Source organism: Grampus griseus (genome assembly GCF_964374135.1).
Source record: "Grampus griseus genome assembly, chromosome: 14".
Classification (NCBI taxonomy): Eukaryota; Metazoa; Chordata; class Mammalia; order Artiodactyla; family Delphinidae; genus Grampus; species Grampus griseus.
In genome coordinates, this window is record NC_139008.1 from 14,759,055 (window position 1) to 14,785,604 (window position 26,550).

The window sequence follows — 26,550 nt, forward strand, 5'->3', positions numbered from 1 at the left end:
ACAAAATGAATGGTTCATTTATATAAGGTTGAAAAAGCAGGCAAAACTAAGCTACCAAGTTCGGGTGCAACCTTAGGTAGAAAAGAAAGTGATTATCATAAAAGTCAGGGCAGAGCTTATTCTAGTGAAGGAGAAGTATACTTCATAAGGAGGGCTTTCTGCAGTGCTGAAAATTGTCTGTTTAATGACCTGAATGTTGGTTACAAGGCTTATGCTTTATAACCACCACATCAAAACAAGATGCACAGATCAATGACTTTTCTGTATGTAACAGAACAAAACCAAAAAGGTTACAAATCAGAAAAAAGGTTTAAAAAAGTCAACTGGACCTGGTGACTGATTGGGTTGGGGTGGGGGTTAGTAAAGGCAACCAAGGAAAACGCCCGGGTTGCTGACTTGCACAACTGTTTGGGTGGGATGCCTTTCACTGAGACAGGAAACAGCATTTCAGGGGAAGAATATGAATTAAACTTTGGACATGGTGAATTTAATAGTTCCTTTGAGACATCCAAGCAGAGATGTCCAACAGGCAATTACATATGCAGAACTTGAGCTCAAAGGAGAGGTCCAGGCTAGAAATATAAATTTTGGATTCATCTGTAAGTGAAATCATGGGCAGGGATGTGATTGTTTAGGGAAAGAAGACTGACAAGAGGGTGTACGGCTGATTCCTGGTATGTCAGCATTTAATGGGCAGGTAGAGGATGATAAACCGGTAAAGAAAACTGAGAAGGAATCGAGCGGCGGGAGGACAATCAAGAACGTGTCATGGACCATTAAGCAAAGGAAGAGAACATCTCATGAGTAATTAGTCATTCACTGCAGGTTGATGCATAGTTAAGAAAACATATGGGTTATGTGCAATACTCAGCAAGCCAGTTTTTACTCCACCTCTCTCTGGCTGATTTGAGAGAAGCAACACCCAGAGAGAAAACCAATGCTTCTGAGAATGGTTGCAAGTTTTTGTGTTATCTTTAGAAGTGAGGAATTAAGGCCCCTCTCACTCTTCTCCCTGACTCTCAGGAAGGAAGAAGACAGATTTGGGAGCACTGATAGGTCTGTGTGCTACTGGGTAGAATCACCATGAAAAGGTCAGTACACACGTGCGGGCTCATTTTTCTGCTTCTTCCATGTGACTGAAGTGGTATGAGACGCCTTCAAGAGAGGACTTCCTCTATTCCAAGTGACAGCCAGGGCCAAACCTACTACTTGGGCAGAAAAGGCCAGAGGCAGGTGGCCAAGACCAGATCAGCAGTCAGCCAGGGCAAATGGGCTCTCTCTGGTTACAAGGCCCTGAGCACTGATAGGAATGAGTTAGAGCAGCTTTGCCCACATCGTAAGGGAAAGATCTAGCCACGTTTGAAAACTGGGGAGATGGAGGGTGTCCATCCCATGGCCTGTTTCAGTTTGAAACAAATGAAGCTTAACTAAATTGAGAAAAACAGCATCTCCACATGAAGCAGCTGGGTTCATTCCAGTCTTCTGTCTTAGAGTTTGATGCCCAAGTCCTACTCAAGATGCAAAGTATTTTGGTTTTTCATTGCCGGTACAAATATAAACCTCTCTCTTAGGGACCCTATAGACCTGAAAATAATGGCTGTGGACTGGAGGGAATTCTAGTATTCCTGGATCCCACCGGAATGCCATCATAAAATTTCTCAATTTCTAGCACCACATAAATCACATACAAAACAAAACAAAACAAAACCACAATGGGCATTTGGTTAAAATGGCATCAGATTAGCAACTCCAGAACAAGTAGAAAGTCGCAATATGTTTGTTCCTTGATACAAAGATTTTAGTGAAGGTTGTCTCCTTCCCAAATCACCTATAAATTCAGTACAATTCTAATCAAAATGTCAATGGGATTTTTTTTAGAGCTTATCAAAGTAAATTCTAAAATTCACCTGAAACAATACATGCATGAGAACAGCCAAGAAAAATTTGAAAATGAGCATATTTGCTCTATCAGGTATCAAACTGTATTATATAAAGCTACAGGGGAAAGGGGGGCTGTGGTAATGGAATTCTGCAGAAACATACACAAACAAATCACTGGAACTGAACTGAGAGTCCAGAAAGAGGCCCTATGTATATAAGGAAATTCTTGCACCATTTCAAATGTGGACAAGTCAATAAGTGGAATTAGGCAAAAGCTTATCAATTAAAAAAAAAGTACGTTAGATCCCTACCTCACATCCGACAAAAAAGTAAATTCCACACAAACTAAAAGAGTTAAATATGAAAAAACAAATTTCAAATATAACATACAAGAGTTTAAAAAAAATCTTTGGGGGACTTCCCTGGTGGCACAGTGGTTAAGAATCTGCCTGCCAGTGCAGGGGACACAGGGTTCGAGCCCTGGTCCGGGAAGTTCCCACATGCTGCAGAGCAACTAAGCCCGTGCACCACAACTACTGAGCCTGTGCTCTAGAGCCCGCGAGCCACAACTACTGAAGCCCACGTGCCTAGAGCCCGTGCTCCGCAACAAGAGAAGCCACCACAATGAGAAGCCCGCACACCGCAACGAAGAGCAGCCCCCGCTCGCCACAACTAGAGAAAGCCCGCGTGCAGCAAAGAAGACCCAACACAGCCATAAATAAATAAATACATTTATAAGAAAGAAAATCTTGGGACTTCCCTGGCAGTCCAGTGGTTGGGACTTCGCCTTCCACTGCAGGAGGGTTTGGGCTTCCCTAGTGGCGCAGTGGTTGAGAGTCCGCCTGCCGATGCAGGGGACACGGGTTCGTGCCCCAGTCCGGGAAGATCCCACATGCCGCGGAGCGGCTGGGCCCGTGAGCCATGGCTGCTGAGCCTGCGCGTCCAGAGCCTGCGCTCTGCAACGGGAGAGGCCACAACAGTGAGAGGCCTGCGTACCGCAAAAAAAAAAAAAAAAAAAACAAAAACAAAAACAATGCAGGGGTTTCCCTGGTGGCGCAGTGGTTGAGAGTCCGCCTGCCAATGCAGGGGACACGGGTTCGTGCCCCGGTCCGGGAAGATCCCATGTGCTGCGGAGCGGCTGGGTCCGTGAGCCATGGCTGCTGAGCCTGCGCATCTGGAGCTTGTGCTCCGCAACGGGAGAGGCCACAACAGTGAGAGGCCCGCGTACTGCAAAAAAAACAAACAAACAAACAAACAAAAAAACAATGCAGGAGGGTTTGATCCCTGGTCGGGGAGCTGGGATCCTGCATGCCTTGCAGCCAAAAAACCCAAAACATAAAACAGAAGAAATATAGTAACAAATTCAATAAGACTTTAAAAATGGTCCACATCACAAAAAAAAAAAATCTTAAAAAAAAAAAAAACTTGGGATGGTAGAGATTTTGATAAACAAGATTAAAGAAAAAACAAAAAAACTCAAAAGCTACAAAGAAGTCGAAGATGGGACCACATAAAAAGTTTAAACTTCTGTATGAATAAAAATACCATAAATGGGTTTCCCTGGTGGTGCAGTGGTTGGGAGTCCGCCTGCCAATGCAGGGTACATGGGTTCGTGCCCCGGTCCGGGAAGATCCCACATGCCGCAGAGCAGCTAGGCCCGTGAGCCATGGCCGCTGAGTCTGCACGCCCGGAGCCTGTGCTCCACAACGGGAGAGGCCACAGCAGTGACAGGCCCGTGTACCGCAAAAAAAAATAAAATAAAATACCATAAATGAAATTAAAAGACAAGTGAGAAACTAGGAGAAAATATCTGTAATACATATAACAAAGGATTAACTACTTTGATATCTAAAGAATTCCTGCAAACCAATAAGAAAAAACGACAACACTGCAGGGAAAAATTGGGCAAAGGCATGAACAGGCAATATCCAGAAGGAATATGAATGCCCGTTAAACATATGTCTGTACAAAAATTAGGTTACAGACTCATCTAACACCTGATAAGCTACATTCTAGATGATTAAGAAATTAATTTTTTCAAAACTAAGAGAAATTATAAATTCATCAGATATCAGAATGAGAAATGCCCTTCTAAACTTAAAACCTATAAGAAAAAATTAAAAAGAAAAATAATTAAATTTTATATACTTAAAAAAAAACCCGGCTTCCTTGGTGGTGCAGTGGTTGAGAATCTGCCTGCCAATGCAGGGCACACGGGTTCGAGCCCTGGTCTGGGAAGATCCTACATGCCACGGAGCAACTAGGCCCGTGAGCCACAACTACTGAGCCTACGCGTCTGGAGCCTGTGCTCCGCAACAAGAGAGGCCGCGATAGTGAGAGGCCTGCACACCGCGATGAAGAGTGGCCCCTGCTTGCCGCAACTAGAGAAAGCCCTCACGCAGAAATGAAGACCCAACACAGCCAAAAAAAAATAAATATAAAAATAAATAAATTTTTAAAAAAACCCATAGTACTGCAAAAATTAATGAAATTGAACTAAACTGGCAAAAATATTAACAAATATAATAAAATATTCATATCCTTTAAGTATATAAAGCATTTGTCTAAATCAATATAAAAATTCTAAGATCTATACAGGCAAGACTGGAGAAGAAAGGCAAACAGTTAATAAAATGTGAAAAACATTAAACCTTACTTATACCTTGGGGGGAAATGCAAGTCAAAACAATGAGAGTTTCATTTTTCATACATGAAACTGATAAAGGTCTAAAAAATGAGAATGCCCAATATGGCAGGGGTACAGGGCACTTGACATTCTCTTACATTACTGGTGGAATTTTTAATGACATAAGAAAATAGTTGTGACATGTTAGATGAGGAGAAAAGATATAAAGTACGTACAGTATGATCTCAACTGTATTTTAAAATAAGAGCTAAGTTTTATGAGCACTTACTTCTGTGCCTGGCACTGTGCTAAGACCATTTACAGGTATTGGTGCATTGGTGCACTTCATACAATAATCCTGAGTTAGACGCTATTATTATCCTCATTTTACGGAGGAGGAAACTGCGACGAGATCAAGTTATGGAACCAAGGTTTCAACCCAGTTACACTTGCTCTAGAGTCTGTGATAGTAACTATTAGCACAAAGCAGAGGAGGAAATAAATCAAACTCCTAAGACAAAGTGATGTTGAATATACTCCACTTAATTCCTATTTTGTCATGGATTTTCCATTTTACTTCTCAAACACAACGATGGTCTTTAAAAGGTCAATAATCACACAACAGTGACAACAGCATCCTTGAAATGCCCCTAAGTTACAGGTGCTAACAACAAAAGAAACTTTATAGATCATAATCCAGGGTATTTAAAAATGTTGTTTAGCAAAAGAACTTTTTTGTAAATGAAAATTTAAATGGATCTATGATATGAGAAACAGATTAAAGCAGTATTGCATTGTATTAGTGTATTTGAAAAGCTCAAATTTATAACATTTACAATGAAGCTCTTCTGGTGAATACAAACTTCAAATTATGGATGATTAGGGCAGTCGAATTTGTTTTGTTTGACTGCCCAGTATCAAGAAAAACCTGATTCACAGAGAGTAGCAATTGCAAATAAGAGTTTTTGTGATTCTTTAAAAAACAGCACATAAATGCTATCTGAGGATTTTATTACACCTGTCCGGAAGTCCAAGTAGAACATTTCTAAGTTAAACCTCTAATAATATTAGGAATGAGAATACTTGGTAACCACAAATATTTTGGTAAAAAATAAAAATCTTAAAATATATACTAATCATGACATCAAGGCATTATACATAAGGCAGTCACATGTTATTGCACAATGCAATGAGAGTTGTCTATAGGAGCAAACTTGCTCATATAATTTTACAAAAGCAAATAAGGACTGATCTGAATTTTTAAAAGACCAGTGTAAAGCTACAATCTTTCCAATCAATAAAAATTTTAAAAATTCAAGTATAGGCACAAAGAAAGCAAGAAACACTATTATAAGGATTGTTATCTGGCTGTTGGCGTTATGGATAATTTTCATTTTTTCTTTTTGCTTATTTCCCCTCAAACACCCTAAATACGCTACTTTTTTTTTCTTTTTTATTTTTAAAATAGTTATAAATCACAGGAATTTTCAAAAAAATGTACAGGAAGGTCCTGAGGACCCTTCACCTAACTTCCTTCAATGGTAATATCCTACATAGCTCTAGTGTAAGATCATAACCAGGAAACTGACCTTGGTACAGAGTTTACTCATATTTCACCACTTCTACATTCGTGTGTGTGTGTGTGTGTGTGTGTGTGTGTGTGTGTTGTGTGTGTGTTCTATGCAATTTTATCACATTTGTAGCTTTGAGTAACCACAGCTGAGATACAGAACTGTTCCCTCCCCACAAAGCTCTCTCGTGCTGCCTCCTTAACCACCCCTTCCCCCATTCCTAACTCCCAGCAACAGCTAAGCTATTCTCCATCTCTATAATTTTGTTATTTCAATAATGTTATATAATGCAATCATATAGACTGCAACCTTTTATGACTGAATATTTTTTTACCTAGATAACCCGGCAGTACAAATCAGCGGTCTCTAATGTAAAATTTAGCATGAGATACATCTGAGTGTATATAAATGTTTATAATGTTTTAAAGTTTACAATGTTAAAAATGTGACTCAAATGCTTATGAAATCCCTGATGTACCACCACAGAACTAGGATTCTGGAGGATGAATTTTAAAAATTGATAATCTAATACAAGTCTAGTGCAATCTAGTACAAACACTGTACAGAAGAGAAACCCAAGGCACAGTGCTTGTTAAGTTTTATCTATGTTTACAAGAACACGTGGCTTACAAGAATGCCTGGTTTTGCATTCTTCTGGCCAAGATCTAGATTCCAGTCCTCTCCCAACCCAGGTAAATCTACATTACATTCAAATATGACCATTTGCTATTCCCCTCAAAATGGTCACCGTTTTCTGCCTTTCCTCATATTGTTTCCTAGAATCCTTCCAAATCATCAAGGAAATGAATTCCTCTTAAATTCCTGGTTCTGGTGACTTAACCCCACCACACCCCAGGCCCAATTCTTCTGTTTCTCTATGCAGTAGGTCCTTATGACTCAACACCTCTCTCAGGAAGGACTACCCCACCCCAGTACAAATTCATACTAACATTTTCCCCTCCCCTCTACACCTCCAGGTACGTAGATCCACTTTATCTTTCTTCTCTCGGCTATTCTGTTAGGTCTTCCTGATAGCTCACCCCACTGTATACCTGTTCACTCACTAGGTGTGACAAATGCCTTATCTTCACAAGTTTAGGCTTAGAAGGCAAACACTCCAGGGATTTACTTCTTGAATACTGTGCCTTCAGAGTAATGTTCTTGCTTTTCCAAAAAGATTGCTCCCAATAAGTAAAAGCTAAAACACAAACATACAGATGCAAAAAAAAAAGCATAGATGTTTGCATATTTTTAAAAATTTGGCTGATATGGGTATCACTATATCAAAATCAGATCAAATGGAATTTAAAGTAGTGGTAAAGAGCCAGATTGCCTGGGTTAAAATGTGGCCTCTGCCACTGTACTATCTAAATCAAGTTTCATTTACATTCTGTGTGCTTCAATTTTCTCATCTGTAAAATGGTGATAAAAGTGCCTCACAGGACAGCTGTGAGAATTAAATAAACTGCATTTAGAACACTGCCTAGTACACAGTAAACATTATCCAAGTATTAACAACTATCTCTAATGCATGGCAATCCAAGTTCACCTCTTTGTGATATCCCTCTATTCCCCTTACATTCTTTGAAGTCCATACTGCTTCTGAAATTTCCATACCAAGAAACAATGGTCACGTAAGAACCTGTATTTTATTTATTAAATTCATCTTGGTCAAAACTAACCAGTAGAACAAATTGTTTTTAACATAGTGGTAGCAGTTATTAACATTCACCAAATATGAATGTAAGCACTTAAAGTATGGTGGTGATGGAAAGAATGCTAGCAAAGAGTAAAGTACAGATCAGAACATAGAATATGGTAGTTTTATGTGTAAAAAATGGGGAGACTAATATGGTCATATTTATGCTTGTATATGCATAAAATGGCTCTGTAAAGTTTCATGTCTGCTTAAGGAAAGGGAGAACTACAAGTCTGGGGGCAGGGTTCTGAAGGGGACGGTTCACTATATATGCTTTAGTATCTTTCAAACTTGAAGCAGTGAATATATTACCTATATAAGAATTTAATTTTAAAAATGGAGGAGGGTGGGGTGGTGGTCCCTCTAAACAAGTACTCTGGAAGCCAGGCTTCTAGTCCCAATCTGCCACTAACTGTGTTACCTTGCACAAGTCATTTAACCTCTGAGTCTAGCTGAACTAAGCAAGGGGCAGCACAGATTCCTAGGTTCTATTCTAATTCTAAAAATGTGTCTCAAAGAGGGGGGTAGTAAACAGATGGTACTATTTTTAAGACATGAGAGGGGTACTAGTCCAACATTTTGCGAAATAAGGCAACTTTTTGAGGACCTGAATTGTCAAGCCTCTTCATCTTTCAAAATCATTTTTTTCTTACATAAAAGCTCTTCTTAGAAGGGGTCTAATGCAACGTATAGGAAATACCGATAAAGAATATTCTACACATTATTTTGTGTCTCTTGCCACACTTTTGGAGTTGTTTTAAATGGATTTTAAGTCTTTATACTATGCCATGGAGTGAGCAATAAAGTACTCTAAAACAATTTACATTTAAAATACATAAATGACTACACCTAAGACAAGTAACTTGTACTATTTAAAGGCGTTTATGATCAGACATTGCAAAAAAATAATCATACCACCTCCAGTCAATAACAGCTGTAACTAATCGAGTACATACTTTATTTCAAGTATCATCCATTTATTTATTCCATGTATCCTCCTTAATCCTACCCATTAATCTGGCAAAGTAGGTTTTAATATCCCCATTTAACCAAGAAGCAACTGTAGCTCCATGAAGATGAGTGACTAGCTTGAGGCCACAGTCTAACAAGTGGACGAGCTAGGAGTCCACCCAGAACCTTTGGATCTGAACTTAGTGCACTGGACAGGGATTAGCAGGCAGGCTGGTGCAGACTTGCAACAAGCTTTTAGTAATTTAAATAAAAATGAGGAAAAATGAGAAGAAAGTAAACTTTTTAATAAACCTAAGTGATTCAATTTAAAGATCTTTCATACTGAGATTCAGTTCTTTCTAATTATTTGAGTTAAAATATCCTTACTTACAATGAAATGACAGTGACAGCAGATAGTGGTATGGGTTACTGTTGCTGTTTTTATTGACTATAGCCAGCCAGCAGAACAAACTGGCACCTCTATTGCAGCCTCCCAATTTGGGGGAGGAATACTTCTTTTGAAATCCAAAAATCTGAGAACTACTTCCTTAGACAATGATGCCTCCCAAAATAATAGAGGACTTACACACACACACACATATAGCGCTCAAGATTCTCTCATTAATCTCTACTTTATTTGGATTAGAACTCTTAAGGATTAAGAAATGAGAACAAAGTGAGTTTCAGCAATCCAAAATCACATGAGTTAACGCTGGATTCTGGCAGAGAACCTTCCTCAGGATTTCATTGGTTAATTTTTCTCATGCTTTATCTTTAATTCTACTCAAACCTGGGCTCAAACTTTCTGTTCCTAAAATAGTCACACTTTGGGACTTTCCTGGCGGTCCAGTGGTTAACACTCCACGCTTCGGGCTTCCCTGGTGGCGCAGTGGTTGACAGTCCGCTTGCCAATGCAGGGGACATGGGTTCGTGCCCTGGTCCTGGAAGATCCCACATGCCGCGGAGCGGCTGAGCCCGTGAGCCATGGCCGCTGAGCCTGCGCGTCCGGAGCCTGTGCTCCGCAACGGGAGAGGCCACAACAGTGAGAGGCCCGCTTACCGCAAAAAAAAAAAAAAAAGAGACTCCACGCTTCCAATGCAGGGGGCGTGGGTTCGATCCCTGGTCAGGAAACTAAGATCTCACATGCCCCTGTGGCATGGCCAAAAATAATAATAATAAAATTTTTTAAATAAATAAAATAGTCACATTTTTTACTACTACTGCTAACTGGCAATCAATACTTAAGTCAAATAAAAAGAACTACAACTTGAGGTCTCCAATAATCTGCTTTTATTTAAAGCCTTTTTCACTTTGACAAAATAAAAACTTTTAATTATGTTTAGTCTACCTACTTCCAAAAGAAAATTGATCTATAAATTAGACTCAAGCCACTTTAATTTCCAAATTTCTGTATCTCCATCATATATATATAATATATATAGTTTATATATATATAATGTATATATGTATTGATATATATGGTTTTGCAAGCAGTTTATAAACAGGTTGGTCAAACTGTCTAAATTTCTTGAATTTTATTGTGTACACAGCAAATAAGCTATTTATTCCTCTTATTAGCATGTCTTATTTCTTACCTATCTTCCTTTAGTGAGCATCAAATTTAAAATATTCTATGTACACAGCTACACAATTAAACATTAGTGTCAGTCACAACATATTAAATTCACACTTAAAACTATAAAGAGATCCAGATATTTTTAGTCTTACACATATACTTTATATATAATCTCACTTGATGTTATTTATATTATCTTATGGTGCTTTATTAAACAGACATCAGAACACAAAAACCTGGACCTTGCAGGATACATAACTGAAAATATTTATAATCTATACTTATTACATGGTTCAAAAACACGCTTTTTTAAAGGAAAGCCAATATTAAGAACTTAAACATACAGTCTGGATAACATAAAGCACTCTTTCCAAGTCCAAATGTTAAAAGGTCTAGTTAAAGTTATGATAGACTATAGTGTTTCCAAAAGCTAAAATTGGTAATAATTCTGCTTAAATTCCATATTAATCTAATATCAAAAGTTATTTTTATTCCTTTTTTCAAATACCTGAAATACACTGCTGCTTAGTCTTTTCATTATATATTTAGTTAGCTAACTTTGGGTGCAAGGTACTTTAAATATAAAAGTCCTTTCCAATGGATAGTGAAAATAATATAAAAATGTTTGTATAAAATACACTCAGTGATTCTCAAAGGATATCTGAGAGTCTATTAGGTCTATTAACTTGGTTCAAAATACCCAACAACAAATGTGAGGTTTTGTCACATTGACATATTTTAACTGTTAACTGGTATCTACATTTTAAACACATTATGTCTAATGTAGCAATAATGATGACTATTTTTCCACTAAAAAGCTACAGGATTTTGGTTTAAGAGCAAATGAGAAAGAGTACGTGGCTCACCAAGAAGGCTGTCAAAGTGGAAAAGATCAGCAGTCTGAAATTTGTAAATAGTAACAAGACAAACTCCAGTGCTAGGTCGTTCATGTAATCACCAATATGTAGGTCAAAATAAACTAGTGAGCTATACATTACTGTCTACGTAGTAATTTACAGAACAATGTGAGAGGAAGAAACTGCTCAAATGTGACTACTGTTAACAAACTCAAAATATTAGGCATAGTAATGTCTCTATTAAAATTATAACTTATCAATTGTGAAATAATTTCTTTCACTATTTCTACTTTTAAAAAATGAACCCTCCTCAATTAAAAAAAAAAAGAGCAGCCACTTTTAAGATGTAAATTCCTCTTTTTTTCAAAGTAACTTACCCAGAAAAATCTAATGCAGAAAATAAAGTGTAACAGATAAATCGACTACAACATTTTTAAAAACCTAAAAGTATCAGTAAAACAAACCAATCCCTCCAGTTTAGCAATGCGTGTATTTTTAAGCTTCGGTGGGTATACCATTATAATAACCAACAACGTTTAAATGGCACCCTAACGCCCCAAACATCATCATTACACATGACATACTCGTATTTTACTCAAATTATGCTTAGACCAGATCCAAACTCAGGCCATTCCCCCCTCGCGGGCACACTGAAATATACGAGGGGGAATCCAAGAAATCAGATATGTTAAGTGCAGGTATCGCCTTCCAGAGTAGGGTCAAATTCTTGTTTGCCCGCAAATGTCACTGTCTCAAGAAGTCTGCAAATTCTCATTAGCGCTACAGAGTACAAAGAGGCCTGACCACGGAAACACCTGTCCTAACACCGGGAAGACAGTGGGAAATGCAAACCCCGAGCCCACGCCGGCCGTACAGCCTTGGGCAGCAGCAGCGACCCCAGACGAGGGGTGGACACTGACCTCATGGCTCCCTCGGGCAGGCTCCCACACCCCCGACTCGTCTTCCCGGGCGAGAACCACTAAATCTGTCAAGCCGGCCGGGACCCACCCTCCGCGAACCCCGCTTGCTCCCTCCGAGCCCGGCCCCAGCCTGCCCAACTGCCCCCGGTCCGCTCCGGCCTCGCGGCTGCACTCTGCCACCTCATCCCTCCTTGCCGGTCTCGCGGCCCCGCCACCTCAGCCTCGGCGGCCTGCACTCGGGCCGCCCCACCCCGGCCGCCGCCCCCCGGCCCCGGCCAAGGCTCCCGGCCAGGCTCCCGGCGCCGTCGGTCCCTTCGCGGCCCGATCCCCGCCACCCCCCAGGCCCGAGCTCCCGCCGCGCGCTCCCCACCCCCAGCCTCCGCCCTCGCCCCGCTCGGCCGCTCCCGGCCCGCTCCCCCTAGCCGGGCTACCTGGAGGCAAGGGCGGCAGAGCACTTCACCCAGGGCCCCAGGTCGCAGAGGGCCCGGTGCTCGGGGTCCCGCTCCTTCTCCCGCTCCACGTGGTAGGCGTAGATGGAGAGCAGGATCCCGGCGGCGCACACTGCATACCGGGCCACCCGCTCCCAACGCGGCACCGACACTCTCAGCAGGACGGGCGCCGCCATCTTCCCCCCTCCGCCGCCGCCGCCGCCTCCTTCGCCGCCGCCGCCGCCGCCTCCCTCCGCCTCCACCTCAGCCGCCGCCGCCCGTCGGGGCCCGACCCAGCCGCCGCCGCTACCGTTACCGCCTCCGCCGCCGCCGCCACCGCCGCCGCCGCCGCCGCCGCGCCCCATTGGCTCGACCGCCTCCTCCGGGCCCCGCCCCCACAGGCGCGCGGCCCAACCGCCCCAAAAGGAGAGATCCTGGCGGGGCGGGGAAGGCGCGCGCGGGCGCGGAGTGGGGAACGGAGTGCGCAACCGGCCGGGAGGCCGGCCGGGGGGCGGAGCCGGAGGCAGTGCGGCGCGCGCAGCGGGCGGGGCCGAAGGAGGGGCGGGGCCATGGGAAGGGAAGGGCGGGGCTCTGGGAGGGGAGGGGAGGGGAGGGGAGGGGAGGGGAGGGGAGCGGAGCGGTGGCGCGGGCGGGCCCTAGGGTACCCGGTGAAAGGAATAAATTTCAAAGATACCACCGTGTGTGACTGGATAAGCCCTTGGCCCCACCTCCTGCGGGTGGTAATCAATTGCCATACTTTCTGCCTTTTTTTTTGTCATTATCACTTGATATTTTCTGACCCAATCCAAATTAGCCTTGGCCATTTCCCAGAGCTCCAGAGCCAAGCTCCAGAGCCACGTTTACATTACCTGATATTCCCCAGCATCACCTCCACTCACTTCGTGTTCAACAAGTGCAAACTTAACTATTTTTAAAACATTATTTCTGAATGCCTTGCTTCCCTGTAAGCTGAATTTGAGATGGCTTAACATAATTCGTGTAATATAGTAAAGTATAAAAATGAACTAAAAAATCAGGACTAAGAAAAAGACAAATCAAAATAAAAGACCAGGGGCTTCCCAGGTGGCGCAGTGGTTGGAAATCCGCCTGCTAACGCAGGGGACATGGGTTCGAGTCCTAGTCTGCGAAGATTCCACATGTTGCGGAGCAACTAAGCCCGTGCGCCACAACTACTGACCCTGCGCTCTAGAACCCGCGAGCCACAACTACTGAGCCCACGTGCCACAACTACTGAAGCCCGCATGCCTAGAGCCCATGCTCCGCAACGAGAAGCCACCCCAATCAGAAGCCCGCACACCGCAACAGAGTAGCCCGCCGCAACTAGAGAAAGCCCGCGCGCCGCAAAGAAGACCCAACACAGCAAAAAGTATAAATGAATAAATTTATAATAAATAAATAAAAGACCAGGAGTAAGAACACAGACAAGGGACTTTGCTGGTGGCACAGTGGTTAAGAATCTGCCTGCCACTGCAGGGGACACGGGTTCGATCCCTAGTCTGGGAAGATCCCACATGCAGCAGAGCAACTAAGCCCATGCTCCACAACTATTGAGCCTGTGCTCTAGAGCAGGCGAGCCACAACTATTGAAGTCTGCGTGCCTAGAGCCGGTGCTCCACAACAAGGGAAGCCACAGCAGTGAGAAGCCTGCACACCGCAACGAAGAGTAGCCCCCACTCACTGCAACTAGAGAAAGCCCACGTGCAGCAACGAAGACCCAACGCAGCCAAAAATGAATGAATGAATAAATAAATAAATAAATAAAATGCATTAATGGCTCAGACCAATTTAAAAAAGAAAAAGAATCCGTCTTGCAAATAAAGAATCCTTCTTGCAATGCAGGGGACTTTGGTTCATCCCAGTGGGGGATCTAAGATCCCACATGCAGTGGGGCAACTAAGCCCACACATCACAACTACTGAGCCCGCGCTCCTCAACTACAGAGCCCAAGCGCTTTGGAGCCCACACACCACAACCAGAGAAGCCCGCATGCCACAACTAGAGAGAAGCCTGCGCACGCACTGCAATGAAGCGAAGAGCCCACCCTCCACTGCAAAAGATCCCGCGTGCTGCAACTAAGACCCGACAGCAGTGAAAAATAATTAATTAATTTTAAAAAAAAGAACACAGACAAGCAGCCCATAGAATATCACGTAATTATTAAAACCGAGCCATAAATTTGGCTCTGAGCTTCCTGGTGGCCAAAACTAAAAGAAAAATACATGTATGTTATTCTCACTGTCTCTAAGAAGAAACACACTGTTCTTGGAGATTGCTAGATTTTTCCTGGTTGCCGCTGGCCAAGAGATTTCAGTTTTATATAGTGATTTTGAGTAATTGATGTCCTATTATTTATGTATTGTTGGGTAACAAATTACCCCAAACTTGCAGCTTAAAACAACAACAACAAAAATCTCTTATTTTCTCATAGTTTCTGTGGGTCAGGAATCTGGGTGTTATTTAGCTGTGTCCCCTGGATCAGGGTCTCTCACAGGATGCAGTCAAGATGTTGGCTGGGGCTGCAGGCATCTCAAGGCTAGAGAATCCTCTTTCAAGCTCACTCACAGGGCAGTTGGCAGGCCTCACGTCCTCTCTGGCTGTTGGCTGGATCCATCAGTTCCTGGCCACTTGTACCTCTCCATAAGAAGCTGCTACCTTCCCTTAAAGCAAGGGATAAGAGAGAGTGAGGGAAATGGAAGTCACAGTCTTTTTAGTAACCTAATCTCAGAAGAAACAGCCCATATTACATATTCTGTTACTTAGAGCTAGTCCATGGATGTGTCCATGGATGAATGGATAAAGAAAATGTGGTATGTACCCACAATGGAATATTATTCAGCCACAAAAAAAGAAGGAAATCCTATCATTTGAGACAACAAGGACAAAACTTGAGGGCATTATGATAAATGAAATAAATCAGACAGAGAAAGACAAATACTGTTGACCGTTGAACAAGGCAGGGGTTAGGGGCACCAGCCCCCTGTGGAGTCGAAAATCCAAATATAACTTTACAGTCAGCCCTCCATATCCGAGGTTTCACAGCCACAGATTCAACCAAGGATCGTGTATTACTGTCCTATGTGTGTATTGAAAAAAATCCACATATAAGTGGACCTGTGCAGTTCAAGCCTGTGTTGTTCAAGGGTCAAGTGTACTATACAATCTCACATGTGGAATCTAAAAACGCTGAAATCATAGAAACAGAATTGTTTGGTGGTTGGCAGGGGCTGGCAGGTGGGGGAAACGGAGAGATGTTGGTCAAAGGGCACAAACTTCCAATTATAAGATAAATAAATTCTGGAAATCTAATGTACACTATGGTATCTGTAGTTAATAATATTGTATATGTGAAAGTTGCTAAGAGAGTTGCTAAATCTTACATGTTCTCATTCCCTCCCTCCAGGCGAAAAATAAAAAACGGTAATTATGTGAGGTGATGGGTGTGTTAACTGATCTTATTGTGGTAATCATTTCACTACATATGTATACCAAATCATGTTGTACATCTTAAACTTTCACAATGTTATATGTCAATTATATCTCAATAAAACTGGAGGAGAAAAAAAAGCTAGTCCCTAGGTCCAGTCTACACTGAAAGGGAGGGGATTACACAAAGGCATGGATACCAGAAGGGGAATCACTGGGATCATCTTTTTTTTTTTAAGAATTTTTTTTTTTTTTATGGTTGCGTTGGGTCTTCATTCCTAGATGTGACAGCAGGGGCTACTCTTCGTTGCAGGGCTCGGGCTTATTGCAGTGGCTTCTCTTGCTGTGGAGCACAGGTTCTAGGCACGTGGGCTTCAATAGTTGCAGCATGCGGGCTCAGTAATTGCGGCACGCGGGCCCTAGAGGGCATGGGCTTCAGTAGTTGTGGCTTGTGGGCTCTAGAGCACAGGCTCAGTAGTTGTGGCGCACGGGCTTAGTTGCTCCGCAGCATGTAGGATCTTCCTGGACCAGGGATTGCGTGTCCCCTGCATTGGCAGGTGGATTCTTAACCACTGCACCACCAGGGAAGCCCTCATTGGGATCATATTAAAGCCTGTCTACCACTGTCCTCGAAAAGATCGACTCTCTAACGCTCTGGTGGTTTTCATACTTCTGAGTGGACTCATTCTCCTGGAGCCCCCTCCTTCTGGATTCCTTTACTGACTTGATAAGATCTATTGATTATCTGACTTCTTTTACTCATCATTATGTCTGTGAGGGTTTATCTATGTTATTGTACACAGCTGTGTAATAGTCCACTATATAACTAACCACAATTTTATTTATCCAGTCTGTCCAGAGTTTATGGACATTTGGCCAGTTGTTAGCTATTTTGAATAAAGCTGCTGTGAACATTCTGTAAACATCTTTTGGTGGCTGTATGCAGTCATGTCTACTGGGAACAATCCAGGGGCGGAACTAGAGTCAGACAGTATTAGTTATACTGCCTCAGTCAATTTAGGTCCTCCAAGGAGAAGATGCCAAAGTGAAATCAGATGTGTAAGAGATTGACAGGGGGCAATTCCTGTGAAGGATAAAGGAGACAGGGAGCAAGAACAGGCATAGAAAGCCTCCAGATCACAAAGCAGGTCTGACCACTGTGAAAGCGCTGCAGTCTCAGCCAGGCTGACAGGGAGCAAGGCAGGAGTAACCCCCTATCTAGTAGCCCTGCCAGGCACAGTCATGGGCTGGGAGCAGCCTGGGGAGAGCATGGCCTCAGCATGAATGTTGTGATCCATCCAGAGGTGTAGCCGGCCACTGGAGGCTGCTGGCCAGCTAGCTTCTTTGCAGCAGACTCTCTTGAAGGGAGACTGACTGGTGTACCACCAGGGCCACCACACTACCAAACAGTCTTCCAAAGGGGTTGTACCAATTTAAGCTCCCATTAGCAAAGTATGAGAGTTCTGGGTACCCCACATCCTCACCAATCCTTGGCAAGGTCAGTGCTTTCCGTTTTAGAAAATTTGGTGGCTCTCTAGAGGGATCGTGGTGGTTTTAAAATTGCCTTTCCCTGAAGACCAACGAAACTCCTTTCATATGCTTTTTGACTACTTAGATGTTCTCTTTTGTGAAGTGCCTACTTAAGCCTTTTTCGCACTTTAAAAAATGGGTCGTCTTTTTCTTATTGGTTTGTAGAAACAAAGTCTTTATATAGTCTGCATACAAATCTTTGTCAGTATGTGTATTGCAGATATCTTCTATGCTTTTTTTAAAAAAATATTTATTTAGGCTGCGCCGGGTCCTAGCTGTGGCAGGCAGGATCTTCGTTGCGGCATGCAGACTTAGTTGAAGCATGTGGACTCTTTAGTTGCAGTATGCAAACTCTTAGTTGTGGCATGCATGCAGGATCTAGTCCCCCAACCAGGGAGCATACAGGATCTAGTTCCCTAACCAGGGATCAAACCTGGGCCCCCTGCATTGGGAGCGCAGTCTTCCCACTGGTCCACCAGGGAAGTCCCACCTTCTATACTTTGGCTTGCTGTTTTCCCCCTTTTTTTTTTTAACTTTTATTTGCTTTTATTTTTTTGCGACATTTATTCCTGGGCCATAAGTTTCTGTATCTTCTGTTTCTTCTGGGATATCTTTTTCTTCTGTGCAACGTCCTCTTCTGGTTTAGGAACAATCTGGTTTTTTTTAGTAAAGATCATCTCAATGTGGCAGGGAGAGCTCATATATGGTTTGATCCGACCGTGAACTCTGTAAGTTCTATGTCCCATCTTGGGGGTTTTGTTCAGCTGGATGTTCTCAATGACCAGAGAATCTACATCTAAGCCCTTGAGTTCAGCATTAGTCTCTGCATTTTAGAGCATGTGCAGTAAAAATTCGGCACTCTTTTTGGGTCACCGACCCTGCATCCAGCCCCACTGTTTGGCCCGGGCACACCAACCAACTCCACCACTGTAACGATGGAATGGCACACGTTGCTTCTTTAAAGTGACATCCTTCAGATACTTGGTGGCTTTTTGGATATGCATACCCTTAATGGCCTGGGCAGTTTCATGAATGTTCTTAAAGTGAACACAAAGATCTGAACTTCTTAGTTTGCATGATTCTGTGGGGTTTTCTGGGTCAAGTGAATAGCACACCATTTTTAGAGGTCACCTCAGGCCGCTTACCGGAAAAAGTGCCCTTTCTCCTTCTTAATGGTGTTTTTTGCTGAACAACTGAAGAGACTTCTTTGAATTCCTCATACACATTCTACTACCTTCACCTTGGAGCTTTCAAACTCCTACCTACCCACATTTCAGATACCTCTTTCTCCTTGAAGGCTTTCCCACTTCTATTGTACTAATCGGGCTCACTAGGCCAGGGATTCAAACCCCCTCAAGACTGTCTCTGTCCACTTCCTACCTCTGTGTCAATTTTGTTCTCTCAGGCCAGTTTTTTGCCTATAGAAGGAAAAGTGGTCCCATAGTTCCTCCACTTGCATCTTTGTTTTCTCCTGCCTGTAAGGGACTGCCTCTCCTCCCTTAAATCCAATTTTTAAAATCCTGATGAAGAATTCAGACAGCTCGACCAGACTCAGGTCACTCATGAGCCCTGTAGCTAGAAAAGAAAGAGTGCTGGAGACGGCAGCCGCCCCCCAGACCTACAAGAGAGTCTATGCAAAACCAGTTCTCCTAAAAACAAGAAAGTGCTGTTCCCAGAAGCAGGAAGGGGTAGGTGGGCAGACCCAGCAGGAGGAAGCTGCTGTGGGAGGATGCTGGGGGAGGTTGTCACTGTTGGGGGCTCACAGGGGACAGCCCTCGTCTCTGTCCAGAAGAAGCTCTTCTGCTCCGTAAAGCGGTTTATCAACCTTTCTGTAGTGCCAAGAGGCAGCTGAGGCCTTCTGTGCTTGGTGGGCACAACTCTGGGAGGTCACTTTGTGCCAATCCAAGAATGTGAACTTCAAAACTTGTACATAGGGAATTCCCTGGAAGTCCAGTGGTTAGGACTCTGAGCTTTCACTGCCAAGGGCCCTGATTCCATCCCTGGTCGGGGAACTGAAATCCCGCAAGCCGCGCAGGGCGGCCAAACCAAACAAAAAAACTTGTACATAGATGGAAACTTCATACATTGCTGGTAGCAATGTAAAATGGTGCAGCCCCTCAGAAAACAGGTTGGCAATTTCTCAAAATGTTAAACATAGTTACTCTATGGCCCAGCAATTCCACTCCTGGCTATATTCCCAAGAGCACTGAAAACATGCGTACACACAAAAACTTGTACATGAGTGTTCATCATAGCATTATTCATAATAGTCAAAAATGCCCATCAACTGATAAATGGATAAACAAAGTGTAGTATATGCATACAATGGAGTATTATTATTCAGCCATAAAAAGGAATGAAGTGGGGAGTTCCCTGGTGGCCTAGTGATTAGGATTCTGGGCTTTCACTGCCATGGCCCCGGTTCAATCCCTGGTTGGGGAACTGAGATACCACAAGCCACATAGCGTGGCAAAAAAAAAAGCAAGGAAATACTGATATATGCTATAACATGGATGAATCTTGAAAACATTATGCTAAATGAAAGAAGACAGACCCAAACATAAAAGGCTACGTATTATGTCATTACTTTAATTTATTTTTTAATTGAAGTATAGTTGCTGTACAATATTAAATAAGTTACAGGTGTGCAACATAGTGATTCACAATTTTTAAAGGTTATACTCCATTTATAGTTATTATAAAATATTGGCTATATTCCCCCTGTTGTGCAATCTATCCTTGAAGCTTATGTATGTAACACACCTTTTAAATGAAATGTCTAGAGTAGGCAAGTCCCTAGAGAGAGAAACTAGATTACTGGTAGCCAGGAGCTGGGGTGATGGAAAATGTGGAGTGATTGCTAACGGGTATGGGGTTTCCTTTTGGGGTAATCTAACATTCTGGATCTAGACAGTGGTGGTGGAAGCACAACTCTATGAATATGCTAAAACCACTCTAAAAGGGTGAATTTTATGGTATGTGAATTACACCTCAATAAAACTTATTTTTTAGGGACTTCCCTGGCAGTCCACTGGTTAAGACTTCGCCTTCCAATGCAGGGGGTGCGGGTTCAGTCCCTGGTCAGAGAGCTTAGATCCCACATGCCTCGCAGCCAAAAAAACAAAAAAAAAAAAACAAAAAAAACCTGTTATTTTTTAAAATGTGTACATAGAGCTTCCGTGTTGTAATTGCTCACTTAATGTCTGTCTCTGCCAATTGCAAATTCCGTGAGGCCGGTGGCTGGGTCTTTTGTATTCTCAGCAGTTGGGGTAGTGCCTGGCACAATAACATGCGCTTGAGAATTATTTGGTGAATGGATGACTGAATGAATGATACCAGCTTAAATGCCACCTCATTCAGGAAACTCCTCCCCCTGTGCTCCCGAAGAGCACCCCCCCACCACCATTCTCTCACTGGAAGGACAGACTCAGGCTGGGAGGAGTCTCCACTCCAGTTTATCACCCTAACTTCTGGGGCCAGCTCCCTGGCCACATCCCCTCGGGCCACTGCAGCTGCAGCACTTCATTCCTGGGGCTGGTTTTAGGGTCCCTTTCATCAACACCTGGAGATGTGCCTTTCTTCCTACTGAGCTCAGCTGTGTGTTTAAGCTTTTCTTCTTTCTTTTTTTTTAAGATCTCCTATTTATTTATTTATTTTTAATTTTTGGCCTTGCCACACGGCTTATGGGATTTTAGTTCCCCAACCAGGAATCCAACCCAGGCCCTCGGCAGAGTCCTAACCAGTGGACCATCAGGGAATCCCCTAAGCTTTTTTTCTTAGAAGGTTTTATCTCGTATTTCTGTATTTGTATTTCTGTAGTTTCTGTGTTGACTCAATCCATCATACCAGAACCAGAAATCCCAAGAGGCTTCTATAAGCTTGTTCATGACCCCAAACTTGCTTTGCTGGGTTAGAACACTGTATATTTTCTGTCCAAGTTTTAAGAAAGGTCACAGCAAGGATACAGCAGGACGCTGTAGGTGTGGCAGTTGCTGGCTAGAAATCTCTTTTTTTTGGCCACACTACGCAACTTGTGGAATCTTAGTTCCTCGACCTGGGATCCAACCCGCACCCTCAGCAGTGAAAGCCCAGAGTCCTAATCACTGGACCGCCAGGGAATTCCCTAAAAATCTTTTTATAACAGAGTCTGTGACATCCCAAGCCTCCCAGTGTCCTTCGGGAAAATCCCACTCAAAGTGAATATCCTATTGAAAGGGGATGGATGTGTCATTTTTGCTTTCAAGCGATAATGGATTCTGATATCATTTCATTATTGTCAGCACAGATGAAATGCTCTTTTTATAATACTGGAGGAGGAGTGGACTAGTAAACATCCTATGTACATAGATGACCTCCCGACCCACCAGATGAAGAGGCCGTCCACTGAGCACACATCTACATACCAGGCACTGTGTTGGCTTCTGATATGTCATATTTAAATTTCATAAGCTCTGTACAAGGTAGGTGTCATTATCTCCAGTTTCCATGGGAGAAAAGTAAGTCTCAGAGGGCTAAGTACCTGGGCCAATTACTGTAAGAGGTAGAGCTTCAATTAGTACCCAGGCCAATCTGGTTTGTGTTCCCCATCTTTCCACCAGCCTGTGTGGCTTCTCTCTGAGAAGGCATCTCTCAATTTGACATGGATGCTCTGTTTGTTCCCAGATGTATGAATGGATTCTTCACCAACCCTCCCCTTCCATTCTACTCTATGCATGTAACCAAGTTCCAAGGTCTTTCCCTGTTCCTGTCTCAATGTAAAAACCAATATATCCCTGTGGTCTGTGGTAGGCTGGACCCAGGGTTAAATGCTGACGTCTGCTGAAATTCCATCTGCTCACTGCCATCCCAGATACCACGCTGGGGCAGCCTGAGGCTCCACTGAGATCATTTCCTCCCAAGATCCATGAATCTCAGCATGGCCACCCTGACCACCCAGCCTAAACTTGGTCCCAGAGCTCCAGTAGGAACCCTGAAGCTGGTGACGTTCCCCACCAGGCCCTCACCCCTGCCATCCTGTTCTCAAGATCTTTACCTGTATTTAATTCCGACAACAACCTTTGATGTAGGAATTATTGTCTTCTGTGTTTTACAGATAAGGAAACTGAGGCTCAGAGAGGCTAAGTAAACTGCCAAAAATCACACAGCTAATAAGTTGTAGAACTGGGATTCAAGCTCCAGCAGGCTGGCTTCCTGATCTATGCTCTTAGCTTCTGTGCTATGAGCTAATACACACAGAGAATTTAGATTTCTTTTTCCTTAGCATTTACCACCATATAACATAATATATATTAATTTTTTAAAAATCTCTTTTATGTCTGTCTCTCCCACTAGAACGTAAGCCCCCCAAAGGCAGAGATCTTTGTCTGCTTTGTTAGCTACTGTATCAGCATCTAGAATAGGACCTGACCACAGAGTAGGTACCCAGTAAGTACATTTTAAATGAATGAATGAATGAGCACTGAAAAAATGTTAGCTATCAGTATCTTTGCACAAATAATAAGCCCACAGCAAATATCTTTTTCCAAATAAAAGAGAAATTCTCCCCCCAGAGACTACTTTTTTCACCACCCAGTAACAAAAGGCAAAAACTCAAGAAAGCCTTTATAATAGAATTTGACCTCTCCGCCTTCAGCACACCTCTCTCAAGTCCTCTGCTTTCCTGAGGATGTCCGTGTCCTTGTGAATGGCCATGCCACTCTCCTGACTCATTGTCCCATATCTTCCTCAACTCTGATGACCTTTGCTTCCATTCTACTTCAGCTGCCCACAGGAGTTGTCCTTGTGATCCTTTTGAATGGCCAGATTTCTGAAATCTTAAACACCTATACTCTGCTCTTTGTTCTTCCGTATTATAGCAGATTGCGTTTTCCAAGATGGCAGCAATAAGATCTCCCATCCTATGTGCTCTTCTTCACTGTGATATTGGCCCTGCTCCCGTCCAGAGTTTGGGGCTATGTTCCTTCCCCTTAAATCTGAGAGTCTGACTGTGGCAGAAATGATGCTCTGTGCCTTTTGAGGTCAGATCATAAACCATTCCTCCATGGTCTTCTTGGGGTGCTTGCTTGTTGAAGCCAGCCACCATGCTGTGAGGAGCCCCAGGACACATGGAGAGGCTGCACTTAGGTCTCTGAGCCAACAGCTGCAGGTCTTAACTGACAGCCAACATCAATCGCCAGACATGGGACTAAAGAAGCCTTTAAGATAACTCCAGACTCAGCCACAGCAACAGTATCAGAGACCCAAGTGCAGACCACCTAGAGGAACCCAGTCAACTCCCAGAACCATGAAAAAAAAAGATTATTGTTTTAAGCCTCTAAAGTTTTGGGTTTATACATTATGAAGTAAGAGTAATTGAAATACCCTTCTTTCCTTCTACTCTCTCCCTAGAGACCTGCTGTGTCCTAATCAACGTTTTCTCCATTGTCCCAGCAGGAGACAGGTTGGGACATCTCCCTGATCTTTATGGCTATTTCAAGACCATTTTTCATCCTGCCTGGTTAACCTAAATGTCTCTCTTTTCTCCCGCAGTCTATCACCTTAAATACTCAATCTACGTGACGGTAGCAAGCCCTGACTTTGCAGGGTTCCCTCCCTAAGAATTTCTGAGATTCTCCGAGGAGGGTCATATGCCACCCATAAAGAGATGAGTTAATTTGTCCATGGTCCACACTCCAGCCAGCAGTGAAGCCACATACAAGCTGCACCTGGCCCTCCCTGCACAGCACACTATCTCTTCTTGCATATATTTTTACACTATATGAGGATGAGAACACTTTTGAGCTAACCGATGCGCGTGCTTTCTGTTTAAAGGAAGACAATAAATAACCACTGCCAAGTTGCTGAATTCCTAGTGGGAGTGAAACCCAACCCCCCTAAAAGTGAGTTCTCTTATGGAGTCTATGATTAATCTCTCTCCAAAACTTTATTCCCTTTCTTGTCCCCTCTGACCTCAATCCTCTGCTAACTGAACACTCATCAGAGTCAGATGACAAGAATGGCTATTGTCAGTAACATCGTTAATGTGCTAAAATTGTTATTATAGATATCATCTTAATGTACAAACCCAGGTTGTTTCTCCACAGCAAGATGAGCTAACAGGCCCCAAACCATGGACCACCTGGCCAGCGAATCATACACCAGATACATCCTGACTCCCAAAACTATGATTAAGAAATGTCACAGAAAGCAACCAACTCAGCTAGGTTTATTTGTGAAACAAGGAAATAAAGGCTTACTTCTCTTAAAAGAGAAAGAAAGAGAGAGAGAGAGAGAAAGAAAGAAAGAAAGAAAGAAAAAGGGAGAAATGTCACAGAAAATTGGAGTAGCCACTAAGGAAAACAGCATGGAGTTTCCTTAAAAAACTAAAAATAGAGTTACCATATGATCCAGCAATCCCACTCCTGGGCATATATCCAGAAACAATGAAAACTCTAATTCGAAAAGATACATGCACACCAATGTTCATAGCAGCACTATTTACTACAGCCAAGACATGGAAACAACCCAAGTGCCCATCAACAGATGATTGGTTTAAGATGTGATACACACACACACACACACACACACAGGAATATTATTCAGGCATAAAAATAATGAAACACTGCCATTTGCAGCAATGTGATAGACAGAGAATGTCATACTAAGTGAAGTAAGTCAGACAAAGACAAATATTATATGATATCACTTCTATGTGGAATCTAAAAAATAATACAAATGAATCTATATACAAAAAGAAACAGACTCACAGAAATAGAAAACAAACGTATGGTTTCCAAAGGGGAAAGGGAGGGAGGGAGGGATAAATTAGGAGTATGGGATTAAGAGATATAAACTACTATATATAAAATAGATAAGTAACAAGGATTTACTGTATAGCACAGGGAACTATATTCAATATCTTGTAATAACCTATAACAGAAAATAATATGAAAAATATATATATATAACTGAATCGCTTTGCTGTACACCTAAAACTAACACAATATTGTCAATCAAATATACGTACTTCAATTTTTAAAATGTCACAGAAATGTCACAAGATGATGATTAATCTCAGCCTTTTTGTTCTTCCCCTTTAAAAAATCCCCAAACTCAAAGCCCAGGATGGAGTGGATCTGAGGCTTGTCTCCCACTCCCTTGCTTGGTGCCCTGTAATTGCAGTAATTCCGTACTTTGCTGCTAACTTCTGCTGGCAGTTTGGCTTTCTGCACCGCAGGCACATAAGCCCTTTGCTCGGTTTCAGGATCAGGTGTTAAAAACATGTATATGTATAATTGATTCACTTTGTTATAAAGCAGAAACTAACACACCAAAAAAAAAAAAAAAACCACAAAAAGCCTTCAAATATAACTCCTATGAATGTTTATCCTTTGTTTATTTTAAAACTTCCTAATTAGAAGCTTTCCAAGATACTCTGTGAACTCTTCAACAATTCAGAGGAAGCCCAAGAATAAATTATTCAAAAATCGTTAACAAAAGGCTTTACCTTCTCTCATAATTTAGTTGGCAATCCTTTCTTGCTGGTATAGAAAATATTTTTTAGAAGGCTTGTGTGTTAGGAACAAGGCTTCTTCTAGCAATCTTTTGGCCAAGGAGATAGCAATAGTACCTGTCTCAAAGTGTCTGAGGAGGATTAAATGCATGGTGGCTGGCACACAGTAAGTGCCCAATAAATGCTAATTATCGTAATCTTAATCCTTGTCTCTATGGGTAAAAGAAAAATGAAGCATTCAGTGAAATTTAATTCTTCCAGAAGTGATGGCTTAAAAAAGACAATTATTGACTCCATGAAAAAGAAAGAGAAGTACAAGAAAGGTAAAATAAAAATAATAGACTAGGTGATGGGCTAAACTGCTATTTGAAAACTAAAATTATCATATTGGGTAAATGCTATCCAAAATTTAACTGATCTGTATTTCAATAACTCCATGAAACACATAAATTTGTGTAGTTACTTAGAAGAACATTTAACTTTTTTTTTTTTTTTTTTTTTTGGCCACACTGCACGGCTTATGGGATCTTAGTTCCCCCACCAGGGATTGAACCCGCACCCTCAGGAGCGAAATCA

General features: G+C 42.5%; 1 protein-coding gene and 1 pseudogene across 2 annotated transcripts in view; both read right to left on the reverse strand.

Annotated features, from left to right (window-relative positions):
- The window catches only part of VKORC1L1 (vitamin K epoxide reductase complex subunit 1 like 1), a 57,873-nt gene extending 45,109 nt beyond the window's left edge, over positions 1-12,764 (reverse strand). The window contains exon 1 of the mRNA XM_082671682.1: positions 12,513-12,764. Within this exon, the coding sequence (XP_082527808.1) occupies positions 12,513-12,706 (194 nt within the window). The 5' untranslated portion in view covers positions 12,707-12,764. The remainder of the gene's footprint in view (positions 1-12,512) is intronic.
- A 5,282-nt stretch (positions 12,765-18,046) lies between these two features.
- LOC309832250 (large ribosomal subunit protein uL22-like) lies at positions 18,047-18,601 on the reverse strand (annotated as a pseudogene). The gene has a single exon. The product of its transcript is annotated as a large ribosomal subunit protein uL22-like (transcript).
- Positions 18,602-26,550: the final 7,949 nt, after the last annotated feature.